Raw genomic sequence first — 22393 nt, 5'->3', positions numbered from 1 at the left:
TGTTATAATACACTCATAAACTAGCATATAAAACAAAGAGAGTACACAGTAATTTCCTGAGTCATTTCTCTTGGGAGAGTGACAAGGAACAAAAACCTACGGAAATGAAAGAGAATTAAATGGGAGCCTCAATTTTTATTTATTTATTTTGGGTCCAGTCCTGGGGTCTGAACTCTGGGCCTGGGCGCTGTCCCTCAGCTCTTCAGCTCAAGGCTAGCGCTCTACCACTTGAGCCACAGCGCCACTTCCGGCTTTTTTCTTTTTGCTTATGTGGTGCTGAGGAATCGAACCCAGGGCCTCAGGCATGCAAGGCAAGCACTCTACCACTGAGCCACCTTCCCAGCCCATCAATTTTTATTTTTATTTTTTATTTTTGTTGGATATGGGGCTTGAACTCAGGGCCTGGGTGCTGTCCCTGTGCACTAGCTTAAGATAAGAGCCTCAAGGGGCCTTTTCTAACAAGTCTGGCTTTAAGATCCTCAGATCTTAACTAGGATTACAGGTATGAGCTATTGGTGCCTGGTGAAGCCTCAGTTTTTTTGTTTTGTTTTTTTTTTGGTCGGGTCAGTGGGGCCTGAACTCTGGGCCTGGGCGCTGTCCCTCAGCTCTTCAGCTCAAGGCTAGCAATCTACCACTTGAGCCACAGCGCCACTTCCGGCTTTTTTCTTTTTGCTTATGTGGTGCTGAGGAATTGAACTCAGAGCCTCATGCATGCAAGGCAAGTACTTTACCACTGAGCCACTTTCCCAGCCTGAAGTCTCAGTTTTATCTGAAATGTTTTCTTCTTAGTAATTAATTTTTTTTAAGTCTGGGTAGTATTTTCTACAAATGTTTTTTTTTTTTCTTTCTTTTTCTAGAAAAGAGCTTGTCAGAGCTTATGTACTATCTCTGCTTTTTTTGCTCAAGGCTAGCACTAGCATTTGAGCCACAGCTCCATGTCTGGCTTTTGTCTAGTTAAATGGAGATAAGAGTATCTTGGACTTTTCTACTTGGGCTGACTTTGGACCTCAATCCTCAGATAGCAGCCTCCTGAGTAGCTAGGCATGATCTACCAGAGCCTGGCATAACTGTTTTCTTGTTTGTTTGTTTTTTTACCACTGAGCCACCTTCCCAGCCCCATAACTGTTATTTTTGTAAGAGTTTTCCTAATGTATGGCAATTCCACATTTCAATGAACCAAACTTCTTATTTTTTTGTACTCAAATCAGAAAAAGAAGAGTTTTTTAATTTTAAAATACATTTAATAAAAATAACATAATTTTACATATTTTACACGTGTAGATTATTTACAAGTTCACTTCTATAGCATTTATTTAATGTTTACTTTTTTCTTATTTTCTTTTCAGACTATTTCCTTCAATAGCAACACTGTCCACGGTCTCTGTTACTAAAAAATCAGCTTCTTAGGCAATCCTCCTACAAGCGAAACGAAACAAAAAACAGCCATTGGCATTTAGTCTCTGCATCCCACCCTGCTCTCCTTTAACAGTCTCTTTTAAACACCAGGGCTATAGTACTTTAGGAATTTTTCTGTGTATGCGTTGGTAGTGAGGTTTCAACTCAGGGCCTGGGTCACTATCCTTTAGTTTTCATGCACGGCTGGTTCTCTACCACTTGAAGCACAGTTCCACTTCGGGCTTTTTTGGTAGTTAACTGGAGATAAAAATCTCATAGACTAGGCTGGGCGCCGGTGGCTTACACCTGTAATCCTAGCTGCTCAGGAGGCTGAGATCTGAGGATCGCGGTTCAAAGCCAGCCTGGGCAGGAAAGTCCGTGAGACTCTTATCTCCAATAAACCACTAGAAAACTGGAAGTGGAGTTGTGGCTCAAGGGGTAGAGTGCTTGGCTTGAGCTGAATTGCTCAGGGACAGCGCCCAGGCCCAGAGTTCAATAGACTTTCTTGTCCTAGGCTGTCCTAAAATCATGATCCTCAGATCTAGGCCTTCTAGAAGAGCATCTAGGATTATAGTTGTGAGCCAGTAGCACCTGGCCAAGGAACTGCAGGTGTTCTACTACTTGAGCCACCTCTCCAGGCCGTTTACATTGGTTATTTTCGAGGTAAGGTCTTGGAATTATACCTTGACCAGCCTGAGTTGCTACACTCCTATTTCTCCGTGTCAGTCAAGGGGAACACAGGAACATGCCACCACACCCAGCCATTCACCGGGGGAGTCTCCTAAACTTTTTGCCATTAACTGACCTCGAACCAAAAACCCCTGATCTCCATTGCCCCAGTAGTTAGGATTACAGGCTTATTTCTTATAGCAATAGGAATGGTTACCTTGCTCTAAGCCCTCTGTTCGTTTCCGTTTTGTTGCCATGGCTGGATTGGACTGCTCCTTTAATGTCTCCACTGGACAGTTTGGTCTTGGCAGCTGACAACCAGGGGTTGGACCTGGCCGGTTACTGAAGTACTTCGTCTTCAATGCCTTGTCACAGAAAAGGAACCAAGGTAAGGTTTTAAGTGAGTATATTGCCTGTACTTAGGAAAACCACCTCTGAAGTTGTTGAGAACATAAAAAATACTATGAGAAGACTTGCATACCCAAAGCAAAGAAACATTAATGTTAAATATCTGGACATGGAAATTACTAAGAATTATCTTGAATTTTAAGACGGCTGATAATTCTATTATTCTAAGAAAATGAAACTCCTTCAAATCTTTTTACAGGTGGATAGCCTAGATTAATTATAAACTATTCTTAAAAAGATAGAGGGGCTGGGAAGGTGGCTCAGTGGTAGAGCGCTTGTCTTGCATGCCTGAGGCGCTGGGTTCGATTCCTCAGCACCACATAAGCAAAAAGAAAAAAGCCGGAAGTGGTGCTGTGGCTCAAGTGGTAGAGCGTTAGCATTGAGCTGAAGAGCTGAGGGACAGCACCCAGGCCCAGAGTTCAGGCCCTATGACCGGACCCAAAAAAAAGATAGAGTATATTTTGATTTTCTAAAAATGAGCTCTATGTATAAATCAAGAGAAAATTTTCTTATGAAGAACTACAAGTCTACTCATTACTTGACTTACATAATTCTAACTCCTCTATATATCACCTTTACAATTACAAAAAAGAACTACATGTATGTCAAAACATCCACATATGGACTGGAAATGTGACTCAGTGGTAGAGTGCTTGCTTTTATTAATGCTACTGATGATTTCTTTTATATTTCCTAATATAAATGAGATGTTAAAATACCTGTGAGGCTGTAATTCGAGTGCAAGGATTGAATAAGAATAAGCCTTGTATTAGTTCAAGCAAGTCATCTCCTGCAGCAATGAAGATGTGTTGTAATGGGATCCCAGGGAAACTCTTAAATGTCACGTAATCAGGAAGACTGCACATGTCCTGGAGAAATATTTTGATATTTCAAATTTAAGCAAAGGACCAAAGGCATTTAGATGGAATAAAAAACATTATTTACAGATAGTATACTGATCAGTATATACAGTACAATGATGTATAATGACTAACATACTTTAAAAATGTATATGCAGGGCTGGGAAGGTGGCTCAGTGGTAGAGCGCTTGCCTTGCATGCTCGAGGCCCTGGGTTTGATTCCTCAGCACCACATAAGCAAAAAGAAAAAAGCCGGAAGTGGCGCCGTGGCTCAAGTGGTAGAGCGCTAGCCTTGAGCTGAAGAGCTGAGGGACAGCGCCCAGGCCCAGAGTTCAGGCCCCAGGACCAGACCCCCCAAAAAAGTATATGCAAATAGAGGGAAGATGGATGAGCAAATACAGCCATTATATTCAATATGCACTATGTAAAAACTGAACTATGAAGTCAGTTGTTGGTGGCTTACACCTGCAATCTAGCTTCTGGGGAGACTGAGAAAGCACATGACAATGAAGTAACTTTACAGAACGTTAACTACATGTCAAAGAAGTGAATGAAGGCTTACAGGCCACTGCTCCTCAGTAGGTGTGCCCAAAGTTTCAAATATTCTTGTTAGCTGATCAAGATCTGAGTCTCCTGGCAGAAAAGGTACCTGAAAGAAAGCAACAGGCAGATATGGCAAGGTTCTCTGTGATAGTTGTTATACAAATACTGTAAATTTAGTAAGAAAAACTAAAAGTACATAACAAATGCTAAAAATTTAGTTGGATATATGTGTGTGCAGTTAGATTTTATCATAGCTATCAAGTGAACAATATGGTAAAAACCTACTTTACTCATTCCATGATGTGTGTGTGTGTGTGTTAAGAAAGTATATTTATGTGGTAGTGGAAAAATAGAGGCGGACGTAACAATGCTTGATAGGAAATGTACTCATTACCTTGCTCATGTAACTGTAACGCCTCTATATAGTATTTTTACAATAAAAAACATATAAAATAAAAAAAGAAAGTACACATATGGGCTTAGAGGCATGGCTCAGTTGGTAGAGCACTAGCCAATGAGTAAAAGTGTCAGGTATGAAGCTTGAATCCCAGTCTTGGACCAAAAAAAAGAACAAAAATATACTTATGGCTGGGTGTTAGTGACTCATGCCAATAATCCTAGCTACTCAGTAGGCTAAAAAATCTTAGGAGTGTGGTTCAAAGCCAGCCTGGGCAGGAAAGCCCCTGAAACTCTTACTGCCAATTAACTACCAAAATAAAAGCTGGGAATGGAATTGTGGCTCAAGTGGTAGAGTGCTAGCCTTGAGCAAAAGAAGCTCAGGGACAGTGGCCAGGCCCTGAGTTCAAGCCTCAGGACCAGCAACACATACAAAAAAGTATACTTATAATTATAAAATTGGGTCTTTGACAAAAAAATGACTGTCTCAAGTCAGAAGAACATTTTCCACTTATAAGTATAAATTTACAATAGTAAAATTGGCCCTTCGACAAAAATTAAGTTGTACATTTTTGTACAGTGATTATAGGCATGACCAGTGCTTTTGGATGAAGCTTTTCTTACAAACTGCTCTGTTTGAAGGTTTTGTTACAAGAGTTATGATGAGAGATAATTTCTACATGATTTATGAGACCAAATAACTACAACAGCATTTAAGTGTGTACATTGAGATTTAGTTTGATCCATCTCCCTTCCTCCCTCTCTATCCCCCTCTCTTTCTTTTTTAATAGTACTATAATCTAAACCCAGGGCCTGCAGGGTGCTGGTGGTTCCTGCCTGTAATCCTAAATATTCAGGAGGTTGAAAACTAAGGATCTCAGAACTAAAAGGCAACTTGGGCAGGGAAGCCTTGAGACTCTTTATCTCAATAAACTACCAAAAAAACCAAAACCAGAAACAGAGCTATGGCTCAAGTGATAGAGCAGTAGCCTTGAGCAAAAAAGCTCAGGGATAGTACCCTGGCCCTGAGGTCAAGCCCCAGGAGCAGCACAAACAACAACAACAACAACAACAACAAAAAACAACTCAGGGCCTTCATTAAGTGTTCTACTTTTGTTTGTTTGTTTGTTTGTTTTAATGCTGGGGCTTGAAATCAGGGGCCTAAGCACTGTCTCTGAGTTCTTTTGCTCACATCTTATGCTCTAAGGCTTGAGCCACAGCTCCACTCCTGGCTTTTTGGTAGTTACATGGAGGTAAGAGTCTTATGGACTTACCTGCCTGAGCTGGTTTCAAATCTCGATTCTCAGATCTCAGCTACTTGAGTAGCCAGAATTATAGGTGGGACCACAGATGCCCCACTGAAGTACTCTACCTGTTAAGTCACAACCCTAGTTTAAATGCATTTTTAGGACTTACCCTTAGAAGCAATTCTGCTAATATGCAGCCAACAGCCCACATATCCACACCCACACCATACATCCTAGCTCCAAATAGCAACTCAGGGGCCCGATACCATCTGAAGAAGAAAAAGAAATCATGTCATTTGAGAATGGAATCACTAAAGCATTTCTTCATCTTCTCTTAAAAACTTTTCATTTTATTGTTTTTCTTTTAGGTACAGGGTTGAAATTCAGGGCCTTACAATCAGTACACAACATTCTATCACATAAGCCTTACCTCCAGCCCTTCAATGCTTTCCCTTTTTCTTTTTATGTGCTGGTAAGGGGATTTATTTTTTAAATTTAATTTAATTTTATTTGTGAACATACTGTACAGAGGGGTTACAATTACATGGGCAGGATAATGCGTACATTTGGTAAGGGGGATTTAAACTACTCTCTCTTGGGACTGGGAAGGTGGCTCAGTGGTAGAGTGCTTGCTTTGCATGCATGAGGCCCTGGGGTTGATTCCTCAGCACTACATAAAGCAGAAAAAGCTGGAAGTGGTGCTATAGCTCAAGTGATAGAGCACTAGCTTTGAGCTGAAGAGCTGAGGGACAGTGCCCAGGCCCAGAGTTCAGGCCCACGAAAGAAAAAAACAAACAAACAAACAACAAAAAAAAACCCTATTCTCTCTTGGCTTCTTTAGCTTTTTCACTCACAGCTGGTGCTTTACCACTTAAGCCACATCTCTAGTCCAGGAGATAAGGGTGTCATAGCCAGATGCTGGTGGCTCATGCCTGTAATCCTAGCTACTCAGGAGGCTGAAATCTTAGGCTTGCGGTTCAAAGTCAACCTAGGCAGGAAAGTCAGTGAGACTCATATCTCCAAGTAACCACCAGAAAACAGGAAGTGGCGCTGTGGCTCAAGTGTAGAGTGCTCGTCTTGAGCTGAAGAGCTCAGGGACACTGCCCAGGCCCAGAGTTTAAGCCTCAGGACCAACATTCCCAACCCCCTACACCCCACACCCCAAAAAAAGTGTCATAGACTTTCCTGCCAGGCTAGCTCCAATTGTGATCCTCAGATACCAGTCTCTTGAGTCACTAGGATTACAGGGCCATAAGACCTGGCTTGTATACACACTTCAACCAGATGTCAACCTTACTATTCCAGTAGAACTGCCTTTGTCAAAGTCAATGATTCCATGCTGCTAAATCAATTTGTCTTCATTACAACTTGATACTAGTGGCATTTGATATTTAGGAGGAAAAAATACAAGAAACTGATAAATAAGAGTGTGCCAGAGGGCTGGAGAGATGGCTCAGTGGTAGAGCGCTTGCCTTGCATGCATGAGGCCCTGGGTTCGATTCCTCAGCACCACATAAGCAAAAAGAAAAAAGCCGGAAGTGGCGCTGTGGCTCAAGTGGTAGAGCGCTAGCCTTGAGCTAAAGAGCTGAGGGACAGTGCCCAGGCCCAGAGTTCAGGCCCTGTGACTGACCAAAAAAAAAAGTGTGTGCCACATATACTGTACATATATACTGAGCACCTAAGTCATGGACTTAATCATCCCAGAGTCCACCTCAACTCCTCACACCTCTTACTCGGGGCTCAGGTGACTGACAGCAAGTGCTATTTAGGAGACAAAATAATTTTAAAAAATAGGTAAATTAGAAATAAATGAGAAATTAACAAATGCCATCCTAACAAGAGTGATAAACTCTGTTGATAAGTATTCTTATGTGTTTAATATGATTTTCTGTTTCTTACATATCAAAAATAGAAAGAAATCATAATTACTTCCAACATAACAATTCAGGTATAAATGTCTTAGATAGAAAATTTTAATTTACATAGATGGTTACAGAATCAGGACTAACCAATATAATAAACATAAGGCCAATAAATCAGGCGATTAGGAAAAGAAGTTTTAGATTATCCAACTGAAGTGTAAAAGTGTTCTGAAAATCTATCAGAGAGGCTGGGAACCAGCTCAACTCAAGCTACAGTAATGAAAAAAGAAAAAAAAAAGTCACTAGGCAAGAAATGTCTGAGGTTAGTTAATTCTCTAGATATAGCTATACATAATAAAATATGCATAATATAAGAAAGGCTAACACTGGGCGCTGGTGGCTCACGCCTGTAATCCTAGCTACTCAGGAGGCTGAGATCTGAGGATCGCGGTTCAAAGCCAGCCCGGGCAGGAGAGACTGTGAGACTCCTATCTCCAATAAACCACCAGAAAACCGGAAGTGGCGCTGTAGCTCCAGTGGTAGAGCACTTGCCTTGAGCTGAAGAGCTGAGGGACAGCGCCCAGGCCCAGAGTTCAAGCCCCACGACCAACCAAAAAAAAAAAAAAAGAAAGGCTATTGGCTGGACACCTGAAACTCACACTTGTAATCCTAGCCAGTTAGGTGGCCGAGATTTAAGGAACTCAGTTTGAAGCCAGCCTGGGCAGGAAAGTCTATGACACTTTTATAGCCAATTAACCTCCAAAAAGCTGGAAGAGGAGCTGTGGTTCAAGTGATAGAGCACCAGCCTTGAGTGAAAAAACTCAGGGACAGTGCCCAGTCCCTGAGTTCAAGCTCTAGTTCAAGCCGGCACAAAAAACAAAATTCAAAAAGAGAAGGGCCATAATTTACTCCCCCCCCTCCAGTCCTGGGCTTGAGCTCAAGGCCTGGACACTGTCCCTGAGCTTCTTTTGCTCAAGTCTAACATTCTACCACTTGAGCTACAGCACCATTTCTGGCTTTTTCTGTTTATGTGTACCAAGGAATCGAACCCATGCATGCTAGGCAAGCACTCTACCACTGAACCACATTCCCAGCCCATGGGCCATAATTTTTAATAATACAACAAAGTTCTGAATTGTATCTATACTAATGTACATCGTAGTTGATGCTTATTAGGACCAAAATGTGCAAAAAATAAGTTTCCAGTTAAAGGATTCATACCTGGTTACAACCTGATGTGTATATGCTCTATTAGGGCTCCCAAATGATTTGGCCAGGCCAAAATCTGCCAGTTTTAGCACTCCGTTTTCATCTAGCAACAAATTGTTTGGTTTTAGATCCTGTATTATGAAGATAGTAAAGAAAATAAACAGCGTTAGGGAAAATGCAATTGTAACTTATTTAGTTGGTGTAAGTTTAAACTTAGTAAACAGCCTCAACAAGCTGGGCATGGAAACATATAACCCTACCACTTTGGATGCTGAGGCAGGAGAATCCTAAGTTCAAGGTCAGCCTGGGCTACAAGAGATCCTGTTCCAAGCTCCACTACTCCCCACTCCACGCCCAATACCAAAACAAAAAATCCAAAACTAAGGGAAACGAAACAGGATATAATTTAAATAGTCAATATTTTTTCCAGATATAAAATCTTAGAGCAAAATAAAATTGCTTATACTGTAGTGAGCCCCAATTTACCTTCTGTAGAATCAAATTTAATAATGGCTACCTCAGAGTAAGTGCTCAATAAATAAAAAGTACACACTTAGAAAGGATAAAGAACATTCCTCAAAATCTACTTTAAAGAGCTATCAGCAGTTAAGTTAAAAGGGTTGCCAAATTTAACATGAGAATTACTAGCTAAGATTCTTGAGGTATGATGACACTTGTAGCCCCAGCACTTGGTGGCCTACAAATGGTAACTGCAAGAGTAGTGCCAGCATGGGTTACACAGTTAGACTCTGACTCAATAAATATGTATCTACCTATACATGTATATGTGCACATACTCACTTGTCCGTGGCTATTTATCTGAACAGAATACCTGAGCTGGGTGGTGCCAGTGGCTCACGCCTGTAATCCTAGCTACTCAGAAGGCTGAGATATGAGGATCGAGGTTCAAAGCCAGCCCAGACAGGAAAGTCCATGAGACTCTTACTCCAATTAACCACAAGAAAACTGGAAGTGGCACTGTGGCTCAAGTGGTAGAGCACTATCCTTGAGGTGAAAAGCTCAGGGATAGTGACCAGGCCCAGATTTCAAGCCCCACGACCAACCAAAAAAAAAAAAAAAAACCAAGCACATCTACCTTAGCTTTGCTCCAGTAGATAAATTTTCCAGAAAATGACCCATTTATTTTATAAATTTCATTTTGTGAAATTTTAGAGCTGATAAAAATATTGTTGTTTTTTTTAGGCTGGGAAGGTAGCTCAGTGGTAGAGCGCTTGCCTTGCATGCCTGAGGCCCTGGGTTCGATTCCCCAGCACCACATAAGCAAAAAGAAAAAAGCCAGAAGTGGCGCTGTGGCTCAAGTGATAGAGCGCTAGCCTTGAGCTGAAGAGCTGAGGGACAGCGCCCAGGTCCAGAGTTCAGGCCCCACGATCAGACCCCCCAAAAAAAGAAAAAAAAATTGTTTTTAAAGGTATTTTAGGACTGTTTAAATTAATCCAGATCCTTCCTGTTTCTTTCCTGTAACAATAGTGTAAGACAAAGAACACTGCACTTAAAAGCCAAAAACCTAGGTTCAAACATCTTGTCAGTTCTATCAGCTGCAGACCATGAAAAAAACCACAAAAATTATTCAGATCATGTAGCAACTTAGCTCTTCCTATATGAAAAAAAAAATACAGGAAGAAAGAAATGAAAAATTGGATCTCTTCTGATTCTAAGTTTCACAAAGTACTTTGAGGTTCTTACAGCACCATCTGCTGGTTCAGGAAACCAAGTATATGTGTATTTTATATACACACACACACCTTTTTTTTTGTGGTCATCAGTTTTGAAATCAGGGCTTTACATTTCCTAGGCAGCTCTAACACTTGAGCAATGCCTCCAGTCCTATTTTGCTTTTAGTTATTTTTCAAATAGTACTCCAAAGAAACTCTCCAATATAAAAAAAAGATTTAAAAAAGATTTATTTATGACCAGGTCAGCTTGGATGGGTTGTGCTAAACTTTTTGCCTGTACTGGCCTATATTTCTCCTAATACCTGCTTTATGAGTAACTGGGATTACAGACACAAGTCTAGCAGATATATCTTTCTTTTCTTTTGTTCAGACTATTATGTACTAAATTGGATATATAAAGCTTAGAACAAGTTTTAGAATAACATAATCAAGCATGGCTGGGTGCTAGTGGCCCATGCCTGTAATCCTAGCTATTCAGGAGGCTGAGAGCTGAGGATTACAGTTTGAAGCCAACCCTATTCAGAGAAGGCTGTGAGACTCTTATCTCCAATTAACCACCTAAACGCTGGAAGTAGAGCTATGACTTAAAATGGTAGAGTGCTAGCCTTAAGCAAAAAACCTCTCAGGACCAGCACCCAGACTCTGAGTTCAAGCCAATGATCGACCCCTACCACCACCACCACCACAACCACCACCAAAGACACCTATTAAAAATCATTTTAAAAAGGAAGCAATAAGGGGCTGGGAAGGTGGCTCAGTGGTAGAGCGCTTGCCTTGCATGCATGAGGCCCTGGGTTCGATTCCTCAGCACCACATAAGCAAAAAGAAAAAAAGCTGGAAGTGACGCTGTGGCTCAAGAGGTATAGCGCTGGCCTTGAGCTGAAGAGCTGAGGGACAGCACCCAGGCCCAGAGTTCAGGCTCCAAAACCGGAACCCCCCCACCCCCCCAAAAAAAGGAAGCAATAAGGAAAAGTAACAGAAAAAGCAAATCTGATCAAAGGACATCATATGCATAGCATATCATAGTAAATCATCTTTGTACAATTAATTTATCTTGTAGGAAAAAAAGAAATCCGTGCCAGTTGTAGTGACGTTAGGCTTGTAATTCTAGTACTTGGGAGGTAGAGGCCAGCCTGGGCACATAGCAAGCACCAGGCTACCCTGTGGTACACAGTAAGATATGTCTCAAACTATATCAGTGAAGCAAAATAAAACAAGAATCCCTTACCCTATGTAGAATCCAATGCTGATGTAAATATTCTAACCCTTGAAGAGTCATCAACACATATGCTTTAATGTGAGAAGGTGTCAGCACAAGACTATTATCCTTTATTATAACCTGTCAATAGGCAGAAAATATATAGGCATGGTTGGTTATTCAAATGGACTCTATAGTACCAAAAAAGACAGATTTAAAATGAGTGTATTGGGGCTGGGAAGGTGGCTCAGTGGTACAGCGCTTGCCTTGCATGCCTGAGGCCCTGGGTTCGATTCCTCAGCACCACATAAAGAAAAAAGCTGGAAGTGGCACTGTGGCTCAAGTGGTAAAGCGCTAGCCTTGAGCTGAAGAGTTAAGGGACAGCACCCAGGCCCAGAGTTCAGGCCCCACGACCGGACCCAAAAAAAAAAAAAGTAAAATGAGTGTATTCATGTAGAGAGAGAATACCCAATTCTCCTTAGGATGCACTATTAGAACTTTCAGAGTTAACTGATTAAAAAGTATCTCTGGCTGAGGAAACAATGCTTTGGGATTGGGAGTGTGGCTCAAGTACTAGAGGACCTGTCTAGTATTTGTGAGCCCCTTAATTCAAATCCTAATAGAGAAAGAATTAACAAACAAATAAGAAAAAAAGTAATACTTTGTCTCTTTCAATTTTGGCATAAAAGAAGCAGACATTGGTCAGTTTTGCTTGCCTTTTCAAACTTACACATTCAGTATTTCTTTGTCAAACTACCATAGTCCAGGCTCACATCTGTACTCCTAGCTACTCATGAGGCTGAGATCTGAGGATCGTGGTTCGACAACAACCCGGGCAGAAAAGTCCCCATGAGATTCTTGTCTCCAAATAACTACTTGAAAACTGGAAGTGGTACTATGGCTCAAATGGTAGAGCACTAGCCTTGAATACAAAGAAGCTCAGGGACAGTGCCCAGACCCCAAGTTCAAGCCCCACATTGGACAAAAACAAAAACTACCATATTCTAGCTTAGTCCACGGTAGAAACTAACCCTCACCTGAGGCCTCCAGAGGTGGACATATGACCCAGGCATGGCCTTCCCCCCTCTCACCTCCTCCCCCCCACAGCTTCCTGGCTAGAAGACTGATTATCTCAGCAAGGGACACATCACCTAAGACTAATCAAGTGGTCAAGCCAAGTACTTGTGAATCAAAGGGAACAAAACATTTTCTTACTTCAGGGATTAGTAGACTCGAAGGACAGCTAAAATAACTGTATCTAATATTACAATTCCATATATCTATATACACCTCATACAAACCTGTAAAGGCCATCATATTGAAAAAGTGTAGTCACAAATGAAATAGGAAAGAATACAGGCTGAAAATGTAATAGTAAGTTCTGATGGAACCATGAGCTATATGACCTAAGCCAGCTCATACTTAGAATTATCAATTCCTTTTTTTTTTTGGGGGGGGGGGGGCGGGGGGTCGGTTGTAGGGCTTGAACTCTGGGCCTGGGCGCTTCAGCTCTTCAGTTCAAGGCAAGTGCTCTACCACTTGAGCCACAGCACCACTTCCATTTTTCTAGTAAATAAGAAAGTCTCAAGGACTTTCCTGCCTAGGCTGGCTTCAAACTGTGATCCTTGGATCTCTGCCTCCAGAGTAGCTAGGATTATGGACAAGAACCACCGGCGTCTGGCAACTTTTTTGTTTTATTTTTTACTCAAGTAATAGTCCGTCAATATGAGCTATCACTGTTTGGTGACAATACTGGGAATGAATAAGGAAGAATCTGGTCAAAGTAGTTTGCATGAAAATAGACCAGTGAATTCAGTTTAAATTGCATTATGGGGAAAGAGGTAAGAGCTGCACATAGGGCTCACGTCTGTAATTCTAGCTACTTAGGAGGCTGAGATCTGAGAATTGCGTTTCAAAGCCAGCTCTGGTAGGAAAGTCCATGAGACTCTTATCTCCAATACTCAGAAAAAGCTGGTGTAAGTACTGTGGCTCAAGTGATAGAACGCTAGATTTGAGCAAAAGCTCAGAGACAGCCAACACCCAGTCCCTGAGATCAAACCCGAGGACCAGAAACAACAACAACAACAACAACAACAACAACAACAACACCCTTTGGTTAAGCCGGGCACTGGTGGCTCAAACCAGTAATCCTAGCTGGTAAGGAGGCTGAGATCTGAGGACCACAGTTCAAAGCCAACCCGGGCAGGAAAGTCCGAGACTCTTATCTCCAATAAGCCACCAGAAAACCAGCAGTGGTACTGTGGCACAAGTGGTAGAATGCTAGCCTTGAGCTGAAGAGCTGAGGGACAGTGCCCAGGCCCAGAGTTCAAGCCCCCATAACCAACAAAATAAAAAACCCAAACCTTTGGTTTTAAAAGAATGGCTTAAGGGGCTGGGAAGGTGGCTCAGTGGTAGAGTCCTTGCCTCACATGCATGAAGCCCTGGGTTCCATTCCTTAGCACTACATCCTAAGGAGAAAATATTGGAAGTGGCCCTGTGGCTCAAGTAGTAGAATGCTCACCTTGAGCTGAAGAGCTGGGGGACAGTGCCCAGGCCCAGAGTTCAGGCCCCATGACCAACCAACCAAAAAAAAGGTTTATTTAATAGCTCTAATGCTCATTTCTCAAAAAAAAAAAGTCAATAAGCTACAGAGAATTTGATAGAAATGCTAATGAAATCCCAATCTCTTTACTTAACACTAGGAATATAGCTAAATATCTACAAGAAATCAGAGATAGAAATGGGTTTAGTATCCATCCAGACTTCAACAGTATTAAGTAGTTTTCGAATACCTATACTTAGATAAAAAACAAACATTTAGGCTCTCCTTTGATGAAGTAGAGGGGAAAATAAGGTTCTAAGAATCATAATCTTACCTCTAAATCAGTTTCCATAAAGTCAAAGACAAGGCTAATATTAGATTTATGTCCAAAAGCATCAAGCAGCTGCAAAACAAATTATTTTTTAAAGTTAATATTGTTGACACGATGTTCTCAAGCCAATTGAAGTAACTTTTGTTTCGTTTATTTGCCAGTCCTGGGACCTGAACTCAGGGCCTGGACACTGTCCCTGAACCTACCACTTGAACCACAGTTGCACTTGCTGCTCTTTCTGTTTATGTGGTACTAAGGAATCGAACCCAGGGTTGCATGCTAGGCAAGCACTTTACCACTAAGCCACATTCCCAGCCCTGAAGTAACTGTTTATAACTTAAGCATTTATTTATGCTGCTAATTTCCTATAAGCCTGAAAGAATTTTATCTAATTGGACACTTGGAAATTAGCACACTGGAGCACACGTCTAATGTCTTAGGAATCCTGTTGCGTTCTGTTCTATCACATGTGCACTTGCCATGCTAAACTGCAATTGCCTCATCTCTTTCCCTAGCCTTCTAAATTAATGTTCCAAAGCTTGGATATAGTCTTTTCCTCTTAGGCTCTGTGTTTTCTTCATGACTTTGTAATGTCTCATGTACAGGGACTGGGAAGGTGGCTCAGTGGTAGAGCGCTTGCCTTGCATGCATGAGGCCCTGGGTTCGATTCCTCAGCACGACATAAGTAAAAAGAAAAAATCTGGAAGTGGTGCTGTGGCTCAAGTGGTACAGCGCTAGCCTTGAGCTGAAGAGCTGAGGGACAGAGCCCAGGCCCAGAGTTCAGGCCCCACGACTGGACCCAAAAAATAAAAAATAAATAAGTAATGTCTCATGTACAATATTTCTACTTTCTACAACCTGGCTTCCTCCTACCACTTGAAAAATAAAGATGGTCAGTTAATGGGTAAAGTGTAAAGGTGTCCCTTTGGGAAGAGTTTGACACTGCCAAGCACAGATTTAGTCTTGTCATTTTGTTTACTCATTGGCAGAGGTGATTCAGTTTACAAGACTTTTTTTTTTTAACTGGTCCTGGGCCCTTGGGCATTGTCCTTGAGCTTCAAGGCTGGTACTCTACCACTTGAGCAACAGCACCACTTCTGGCTTTTTCTGAGTAGTTTATTGGAGATAAGAACCTCTTGGACTTTCCTGCCTGGGCTAGCTTTGAACTTGGATCCTCAGATTGACTCAGCATCCTGAACAGCTAGGATTACATGCATGAGCCACTGGTGCCCGACTTACAAAAATTTTATGTAACTACATCTAAGTTTTGCCAGGCTAGAAACCTAGACCTTTCCTGTGTTGTAACTTTTTTTTTTTTGGCCAGTCCTGGGCTTGAACTCAGGGCCAGGACACTGTACCTGAGCTTATTTTGCTCGAGATATAGCACTTTACCACTTAAGCCACAGCGCCACTTCCAGCTTTATCTGTAATTGTGGTACGGAGGAACTGAACCTAGGACTTCATGCATGCTAGGCAAGCACTCTACCATTAAGCCACATTCCCAGCCTATTGTAATTTTTTAATTCTATTTTTCATAACTTAAGACTATTGCTATCATAGTATGTAAGTAATGTCTCATGACTAAAGTTTGCTCAGTTTTATTGTTTTTGTATTCTGTATTTTTCTTTTTTGGCGGTTGGAGGGCCTGAGCACTGTCCCTCAGTTCTTCAGCTCAAGGCTAGTGCTCTACCATTTGAGCCATAGCACCACTTCTGGCTTTTTCTGCTTATGTGGTGCTGAGGAATCGAACCCAGGGCCTCATGCATGCGAGGCAAGCACTCTACCACTGAGCAACCTTCCTAGGCCATGTATTCTGTATTTTTCAAGAGCTATTTTGTAAACATGATGAAAACATAACAAAAAAGCCTCTCCCAAAAGTTTATTTTTTCAAAGTCAAATATTTAAGCTCTCCCAATAAATTCTTCCACGTTATAATTAAAAAATAAGTCATGTTTCCAATTCAACAATAATTCCTGGCCCAACACCAGTGACACATGCTTGTAATCTATAGCTACCTAGGAAGCTGAGATCTGAGAATCACAGTTTGAAGCCAGCCTGGGCAGGAAAGTCATTGAGACTCTTATCTTGAAAAAACTACAAAAAGACAAGAAAAGAAACAAAAGAAAAGCCAGAAGTGGCACTGTGGCTCAACTGATAGAGCATTAGCCGTTAAACAAAAAAAAGGGGGCTGGGAAGGTGGCTCAGTGGTAGAACGCTTGCCTTGCATGCATGAGGCCCTGGGTTCGATTCCTCAGCACCACATAAAAAGAAAAAAGCTGGAAGTGGCACTGTGGCTCAAGTGGTAGAGAGCTAGCCTTGAGCTGAATAGCTGAGGGACAGTGCCCAGGCCCAGAGTTCAGGCCCCACAACCGGGCCCCCCTCCCCCCAAAAAAAGCTCAGGGACAGTGCCCACGACCTTGAGTTCAAGTCCCAGGACTAGCAAATACACATAAAAATCTTAGGCTGCCGGGTGCCAATGATTCGTGCCTGTAATCCTAGCTACTCAGGAGGCTGAGTCAGTGAGACTCATATCTCCAGTTACCCACTAGAAAACCAGAAGTGGTGCTGTGTCTCAAGTGGCAGAGCACTACACTTGAGCTGAAGAGCTGAGGGAAAGCGCTCAGGCCCAGAGATCAAGCCCTATGATGGACCAAAATAAATAAATAAATAAATAGATCTTAGGCTAAGAAAATGAGGGAGGAGCTAGCAATGCTTGACAAGAAATGCTTATTACTTATGTAACTATAACCCTCTATCACCCTTACAATAAAATTAAATTAAAAAAATTCTTAGGCTAGCGATGTGGCTTAAGTGTTAGAGCATCTGCCTCCTTGGCATGCACAAGTTCCTGAGTTCAAATCCCAGTATTGCCAAAACAAAACAAAAACCAAAACCAAATTCCTAAATAAAATGCTTAAGAAAAATCTTTGCCAGGGGGCTGGGAAGGTAGTTCGATGGCAGAGTGCTTGCCTTGCATACATGAGGCCCTGGGTTCGGATTCCTCAGCACAACATAAGCAGAAAAAGCTGGAAGTGGTGTTGTGGCTCAAGTGGTAGGGTGCTAGCCTTGAGCTGAAGAGCTGAGAAACAGAGCCCAGGCCCAAAGTTCAGGCCCCACTATGTACAAAAGAAAGAAAGAAAGAAAATCTTTGCCAGGTATAGTAGTACACTCCTATAGTCCCAATTACTTGGAAGACCAAGGCAGAGGGGAATCACTCGAACTTACAAGTTCAAGGACACCTTGGTCAATCAATAAAAATGCTTATTCTCCATGTTAGACTCTATTCCAGATAGTTTACATGTATTGTCAGTTTGTCTCAGGGCAACCTTTTGAGGTAAGAACTATAGACAGTTGAGAGAAAACTTGATTATCTCCTGCAGGCAAAAAGGAGGGTTTGGAATGTAGGCTGACACTTTTAACTATGTACTAGAGGGCTCCAGGATGGAAGGCATGCTGACATTTGATTAATCCAATATATGTGTATAGTTTTAAGGATTGCCTACAGAAACAATTAGAATAAAAAAAATACATTTCAGGCTGATAAACTTTCAGATCATAACCTTCACATTTAGAAAAGACACAGTCCCAAACATTAGCAACTTAGATCATACTCACACCAATTATATTTGGATGACTTAGCTCCTGTAATAATTTTATCTCTCTTAAAGCTGTTCTGTTTATACCTAGGTAAAAAGGCAAATCGAGAGTTAAATCTCAAACTTTCTTCCAGCGTATTATTTTAGAAAAGATTTATAATCTCAGAAAATAAGAAAATTCCACAAAAAAAATAAGATGGTTTTGACTATAACAATTTTTTTTTGTTGGTTGTGGGGCTTGAACTCTGGGCTCAGATGCTGTCCCTGAACTCTTCAGCTCAAGGCAAGTGCTCTACCATTTGAGCCACAGTGCCACTTCCGGTTTTCTAGTGATTTATTGGAGGTAAGAGTCTCAGGGACTCTCCTGCTTGGGCTGGCTTTGATCCCCAATCCTCAGATCTCAGCCTCTTGAGTAGCTAGGATTACAGGCATGAACCACTGGTGCCGGGCTACAATTTTAATTTTTTTTACATTGTTTTCTTCTTACTATTTTTACTTTTTTTTTTGCCAGTTTGGGACTTGAACTCTAGGCCTGGGCACTGTCCCCAAGCTTCTTTTGCTCAAGGCCAGTACTCTACCACCTAAGTCATAGCACCATTTCTGGCATTTTCTGAGCAGCTGATTGGAGATTAGAGTCTGATGGACTTTCCTGTCCTGGCTTTGAACCACGATTCTCACACCTCAGCCTCCTGAGCAGCTAGGATTATAGACAGAAGCCACCAGTGCCAGGCCATTACTTTATTTTAAAAAGTAACCTCAACCAGATTATGGTAGGTGATGAAAAATTATTTACATTATCTATTGCTCATCTGACCTGAAGACCGTTACACTAAGAGTACACACACACAAACACCAGACAAGGAGTTAGCAAACAGGCTTTACTTTCTTCTCTTGTCCTACACATGTCAGAATTGATTATTTATGCTAAATGTCAATTTGTGGTAAGAAGAAATACAAAGGATAGAACTACGATATCTGGGTTTGGCACTTACATAGGTGACATATCTTTTTCATAAGAACTATTTTTTAATGAGTAAACAGTACCTGACATTAATAAGGCTTTGAAGTCAGAAATGAATCTTTTCCATTTTGAACTTTGGGCACTTTCCATGAAGCTGCATCCTTAAGTTTTAATGTAATTAGAAGCTCAGAAATAAAAGGATGGCTTATAACACTTACAATAGTAGTAAAGACAGCAAGAGAAGTGATGAAAACCTTAATGCTTTCCACATACTTAGGTAGGAAGTTCCTCTGAATCTTCAAATAGGTGAAAATCATCAAGTGTCCTCTTATTCTTCTAGGACACTATCAGAATCATTGCTCTCATGAGAACTTTACTTATTTCCTCAGTCAGAATAAAAACATTTCCTATGCTGTAAAATTATATGACACTTACCATCTTTAGCTTCTGATCTATGTCCAAGTTTGATCTAGTAGAAAAGGAAAAACAGAACCCCACACATTAAAATGTGTTCAATCATTTAAGACAGAGACAATTTACAAACATCTCAAAAACAGTGACAAGCCAGGCACCAGTAGCCTTCTGGCTACTTAGGAGGCTGAGATCAGAAGATTGCTGCCCAGGTAGAAAAGTTCTAGAGACTCTACAGCCAATTAACTGCCAAAAAGCTGGACTTGAGCTGTGAGCAGAAAAACTAAGGAACAATGCATAGACCCTGAGTCCAAGGTCCAGGACAGGCAAAAAAAAAAAAAGATCAAAACAAGTGTCACTGTGTTGCCCAGATTAGCCTGAATTCTTGGACTTAGGTGATATTCCTATCTCTAGCCTCCCTGGTGCACACGCACATATACTAAGACAGTGCATTTTAAGAGAGCATGTACAAATGTGCTCAGCCTAGTTTTAGTACTATGTGAGTGGAATTATATACACCATAAACTCAGGTAAGGTTTCAAACTTTGATAAATGCCAGGAAGATGATCAGGAAAGAACAATTACAAAGAACAAGGAAGGAAGAAGGCACATCCGTTTGAACAGTAATGAACACAAAAGGCACCTCTGTGTTGAGGAGACATTTAAATGAAACCTGAATGGTAAGGAATTGACAGCACTAAATTTTAAAGAGAAAAGGTCACAATAAGAGGGTAGAACAAGGGCTGGGAAGGTGGCTCAGTGGTAGAGCCCTTGCCTTGCATGCATGAGGTCCTGGGTTCGATTCCTCAGCACCACATAAGCGAAAAGAAAAAAAAAGCCAGAAGTGGCGCTGTGGCTCAAGTGGTAGAGCACTAGCCTTGAGCTGAAAAGCTGAGGGACAGCGCCCAGGCCCAGAGTTCAGGCCCACGACTGGACCCAAAAAAAAAAAAAGGGGGGTAGAACAAATGTCATGGGAATGAACCTAAAGTGTCCAAAGATTAGAAAGTCATAAAGTCTGCGTTGGTGATAATAGTTATCAGTAACTCCTAAAAAAAAAAGAAAGAAAGGAAAAAAAAGAAAGTCAGTGTAGTTAGGATACCATGGATCATGAGTAAAACTGAAAAGACAGGGAAGGAGTCAAGACTAGATTTTTTATAAGGGAGCTGGTAACAGTGGTTGATCATACAACACAAGCTGGAAACAAGGATGGAAAGTAATGGAGTAAGACAAACATGATGGCCAAAATACTGAGAAGAAGAGAGCAAACCAGGTATTGAGTACCTGGAGATTGGATAAAGGAAGGCTGATCTGATACACTTCAAAGTTGAGAATTTTTGAAAGAGAAACAGATTCAAAGCAACAACAGGAACACAAACATGGAAGACAACTACCCCACCAAGAGGCCCTGAGGTATGTGAGAGAAACAGCATCTTAGTATCCTGTAAGGTTTTAGATTTCAGTGGTTAAGGGAAAGAGCTGTAACACATCTGGCTGGCATCAGGCAGTCAAATTCTAGCTTTAGCAATTGCTAGCTGTGTCCTGAACAAGTCATCTTAGCCTCAGGCAACTCAGTTGCAAAATAAAGATACTTTCATCTACTTCCTGGCTGTTTGGAATGCTAAGTTAAAAAATGTAGGCCAACTTAAGAAACAAAGAACTCCCGCTCATCTGGTTGAACCACTACTAAATATCCCCATGCTGCTGATCACAAATATGGTATATAACATGTGAACACTGTTATATATTACAGACTGTGGTAGACAATTTGCTCCAGGGAAGTTAGAATGAACTTGTGACTTTGAAATTATGTAATCATTTAATCACAATCAAAAAAAAAAAAAGAACCTGGGGAAGGGAGGGAGGGAGGGGATGGTAGAGGGAAAACAATGGAGGGGGTAACAATGTTCAAGAGGAAGTGTACTCATTACCTCACTCATGTAACTGTAACCCTCTGTATAGTAGCTTTACAATTAAAAAAAAAAATGTAGGCCAAAGTGCTGACACACAGAAAGTTAATTATGACTTAAATCTTTTGAATGAATGCAAGTTTAAAAACTCTTTAACTCGTTTAGAAAATGCACATCAGAACAGCTGCAGGGGAAAAGCAGCACCTTAAGTGTTAATCCACCCAGAGAAAATACAGCTATGACACAGTGGCAGAGCCTGTGTGTGACCTGGGAAAGATCATAAATCAAATAGACCTGAGCACTGAACAGCACTGGCTCCCTCAGTCCACAGCTGCGTTTATGTAGCAAAAATACTACACCGTTTCCTCTTCGTTGTAATTCATATTCATAGAACCCAAACTAGCCTAACCCCGGAGATCCATCTTGGAACACGAGGCAGTAACGCGTGCTACTCTTCTCTGGAAAGGAACGCGATCAAGGGCGGTAAAAACCACCCCCAAACGAAAACTCATCCCGGAAAGCCATCTTCGAGAAGCGACCGCGTAAAGGGGGCGACTCACTTTCTTAATGGCGACGATCCGGCTGGTGTTCTTATCTCTGGCTTTATATACTGTGGCGAACTAAAACAAACAAACAAACACAAACACAGCACCAGGAATAGCAAGCGTGTGAGTTTTCGGCGGTGGTGTGAGCCGGTCTCCTTTTGTTTAGCGTGTGGGGGAAGCAGAGCCTCCAGGGTCGGGTGGCGGACGGACAGGCGTGGCGGAGCGTGGTCGGCGGTCCGCGTCCCGCTGCGGATGACAGCGGCTCGGGGCGGACTTCCAGGCTCTCAAGAGGGGCGGCCTCTTGGGGACAGTCCTCTTCGCCTCCCCCCGGAAAGGAACCCAGGCAGCGGGCCGGCTGGGCAGGCCGGCGGCCACGGAGCCTGCACGGCCCCGGGGCGGCGGCGCGGCGCCTGCGCGCGGGGCCCTCCCGGGGCCCTCCCGGGGTCTCACCTGCCCCTCCCCGAGGAAGTCCAGTTTCTCATAGCGCTTTGCTCGAGACTTCACGTCCAGAGCCATCAGGCGCGCGACGCCGGACCCCAGCAACGAGCGCCGAGCTCCCGAGACCGCAAGGATTTAAAGCCGGGAGGAGGCTTCCAACAGCTACTTCCGCCCCTCAGGC

General features: G+C 42.1%; 1 protein-coding gene across 4 annotated transcripts; it reads right to left on the bottom strand.

Moving 5' to 3' along the window:
- Positions 1-1204: 1204 nt before the first annotated feature.
- On the bottom strand, positions 1205-22393 carry Cdk7 (cyclin dependent kinase 7). 4 transcript variants are annotated; one of them, XM_042691046.1, is made up of 12 exons: positions 22225-22393; positions 21790-21849; positions 19347-19380; positions 17970-18037; positions 14358-14426; positions 11512-11622; positions 8602-8720; positions 5688-5787; positions 3895-3981; positions 3192-3341; positions 2282-2429; positions 1205-1416 (listed from the first exon to the last, which is right to left on the bottom strand). In XM_042691046.1, exons 1-12 carry the CDS (start codon positions 22288-22290, stop codon positions 1388-1390), a joined length of 1041 nt encoding a protein of 346 aa, XP_042546980.1. In that variant the 5' UTR covers positions 22291-22393; the 3' UTR covers positions 1205-1387. The 4 variants fall into 4 exon arrangements, with proteins under 4 accessions (XP_042546980.1, XP_042546984.1, XP_042546982.1 ...); XM_042691050.1 differs by lacking the exon at positions 3192-3341; XM_042691048.1 differs by lacking the exon at positions 17970-18037.

Source organism: Dipodomys spectabilis, unplaced genomic scaffold (genome assembly GCF_019054845.1).
Source record: "Dipodomys spectabilis isolate Male_0828 unplaced genomic scaffold, ASM1905484v1 ptg000140l, whole genome shotgun sequence".
NCBI lineage: Eukaryota > Metazoa > Chordata > Mammalia > Rodentia > Heteromyidae > Dipodomys > Dipodomys spectabilis.
Note: the sequence above shows the minus strand (reverse complement) of the source record. Positions and strands in the feature narration are given on the sequence as shown.

Bases quoted from the DNA above. Each gene is read 5' to 3' on its own strand.
- Cdk7 (XM_042691046.1), bottom strand. From the start codon at position 22,290: ATGGCTCTGGACGTGAAGTCTCGAGCAAAGCGCTATGAGAAACTGGAC. The intron at 8,721-11,511 runs GTAAGGGATTCT...TTCATAATACAG, and splicing joins AGCATTGGATTCTACATAGG to GATCTAAAACCAAACAATTT. The intron at 1,417-2,281 runs GTAACCATTCCT...TTTCGCTTGTAG, and splicing joins AACAGAGGGCTTAGAGCAAG to GAGGATTGCCTAAGAAGCTG.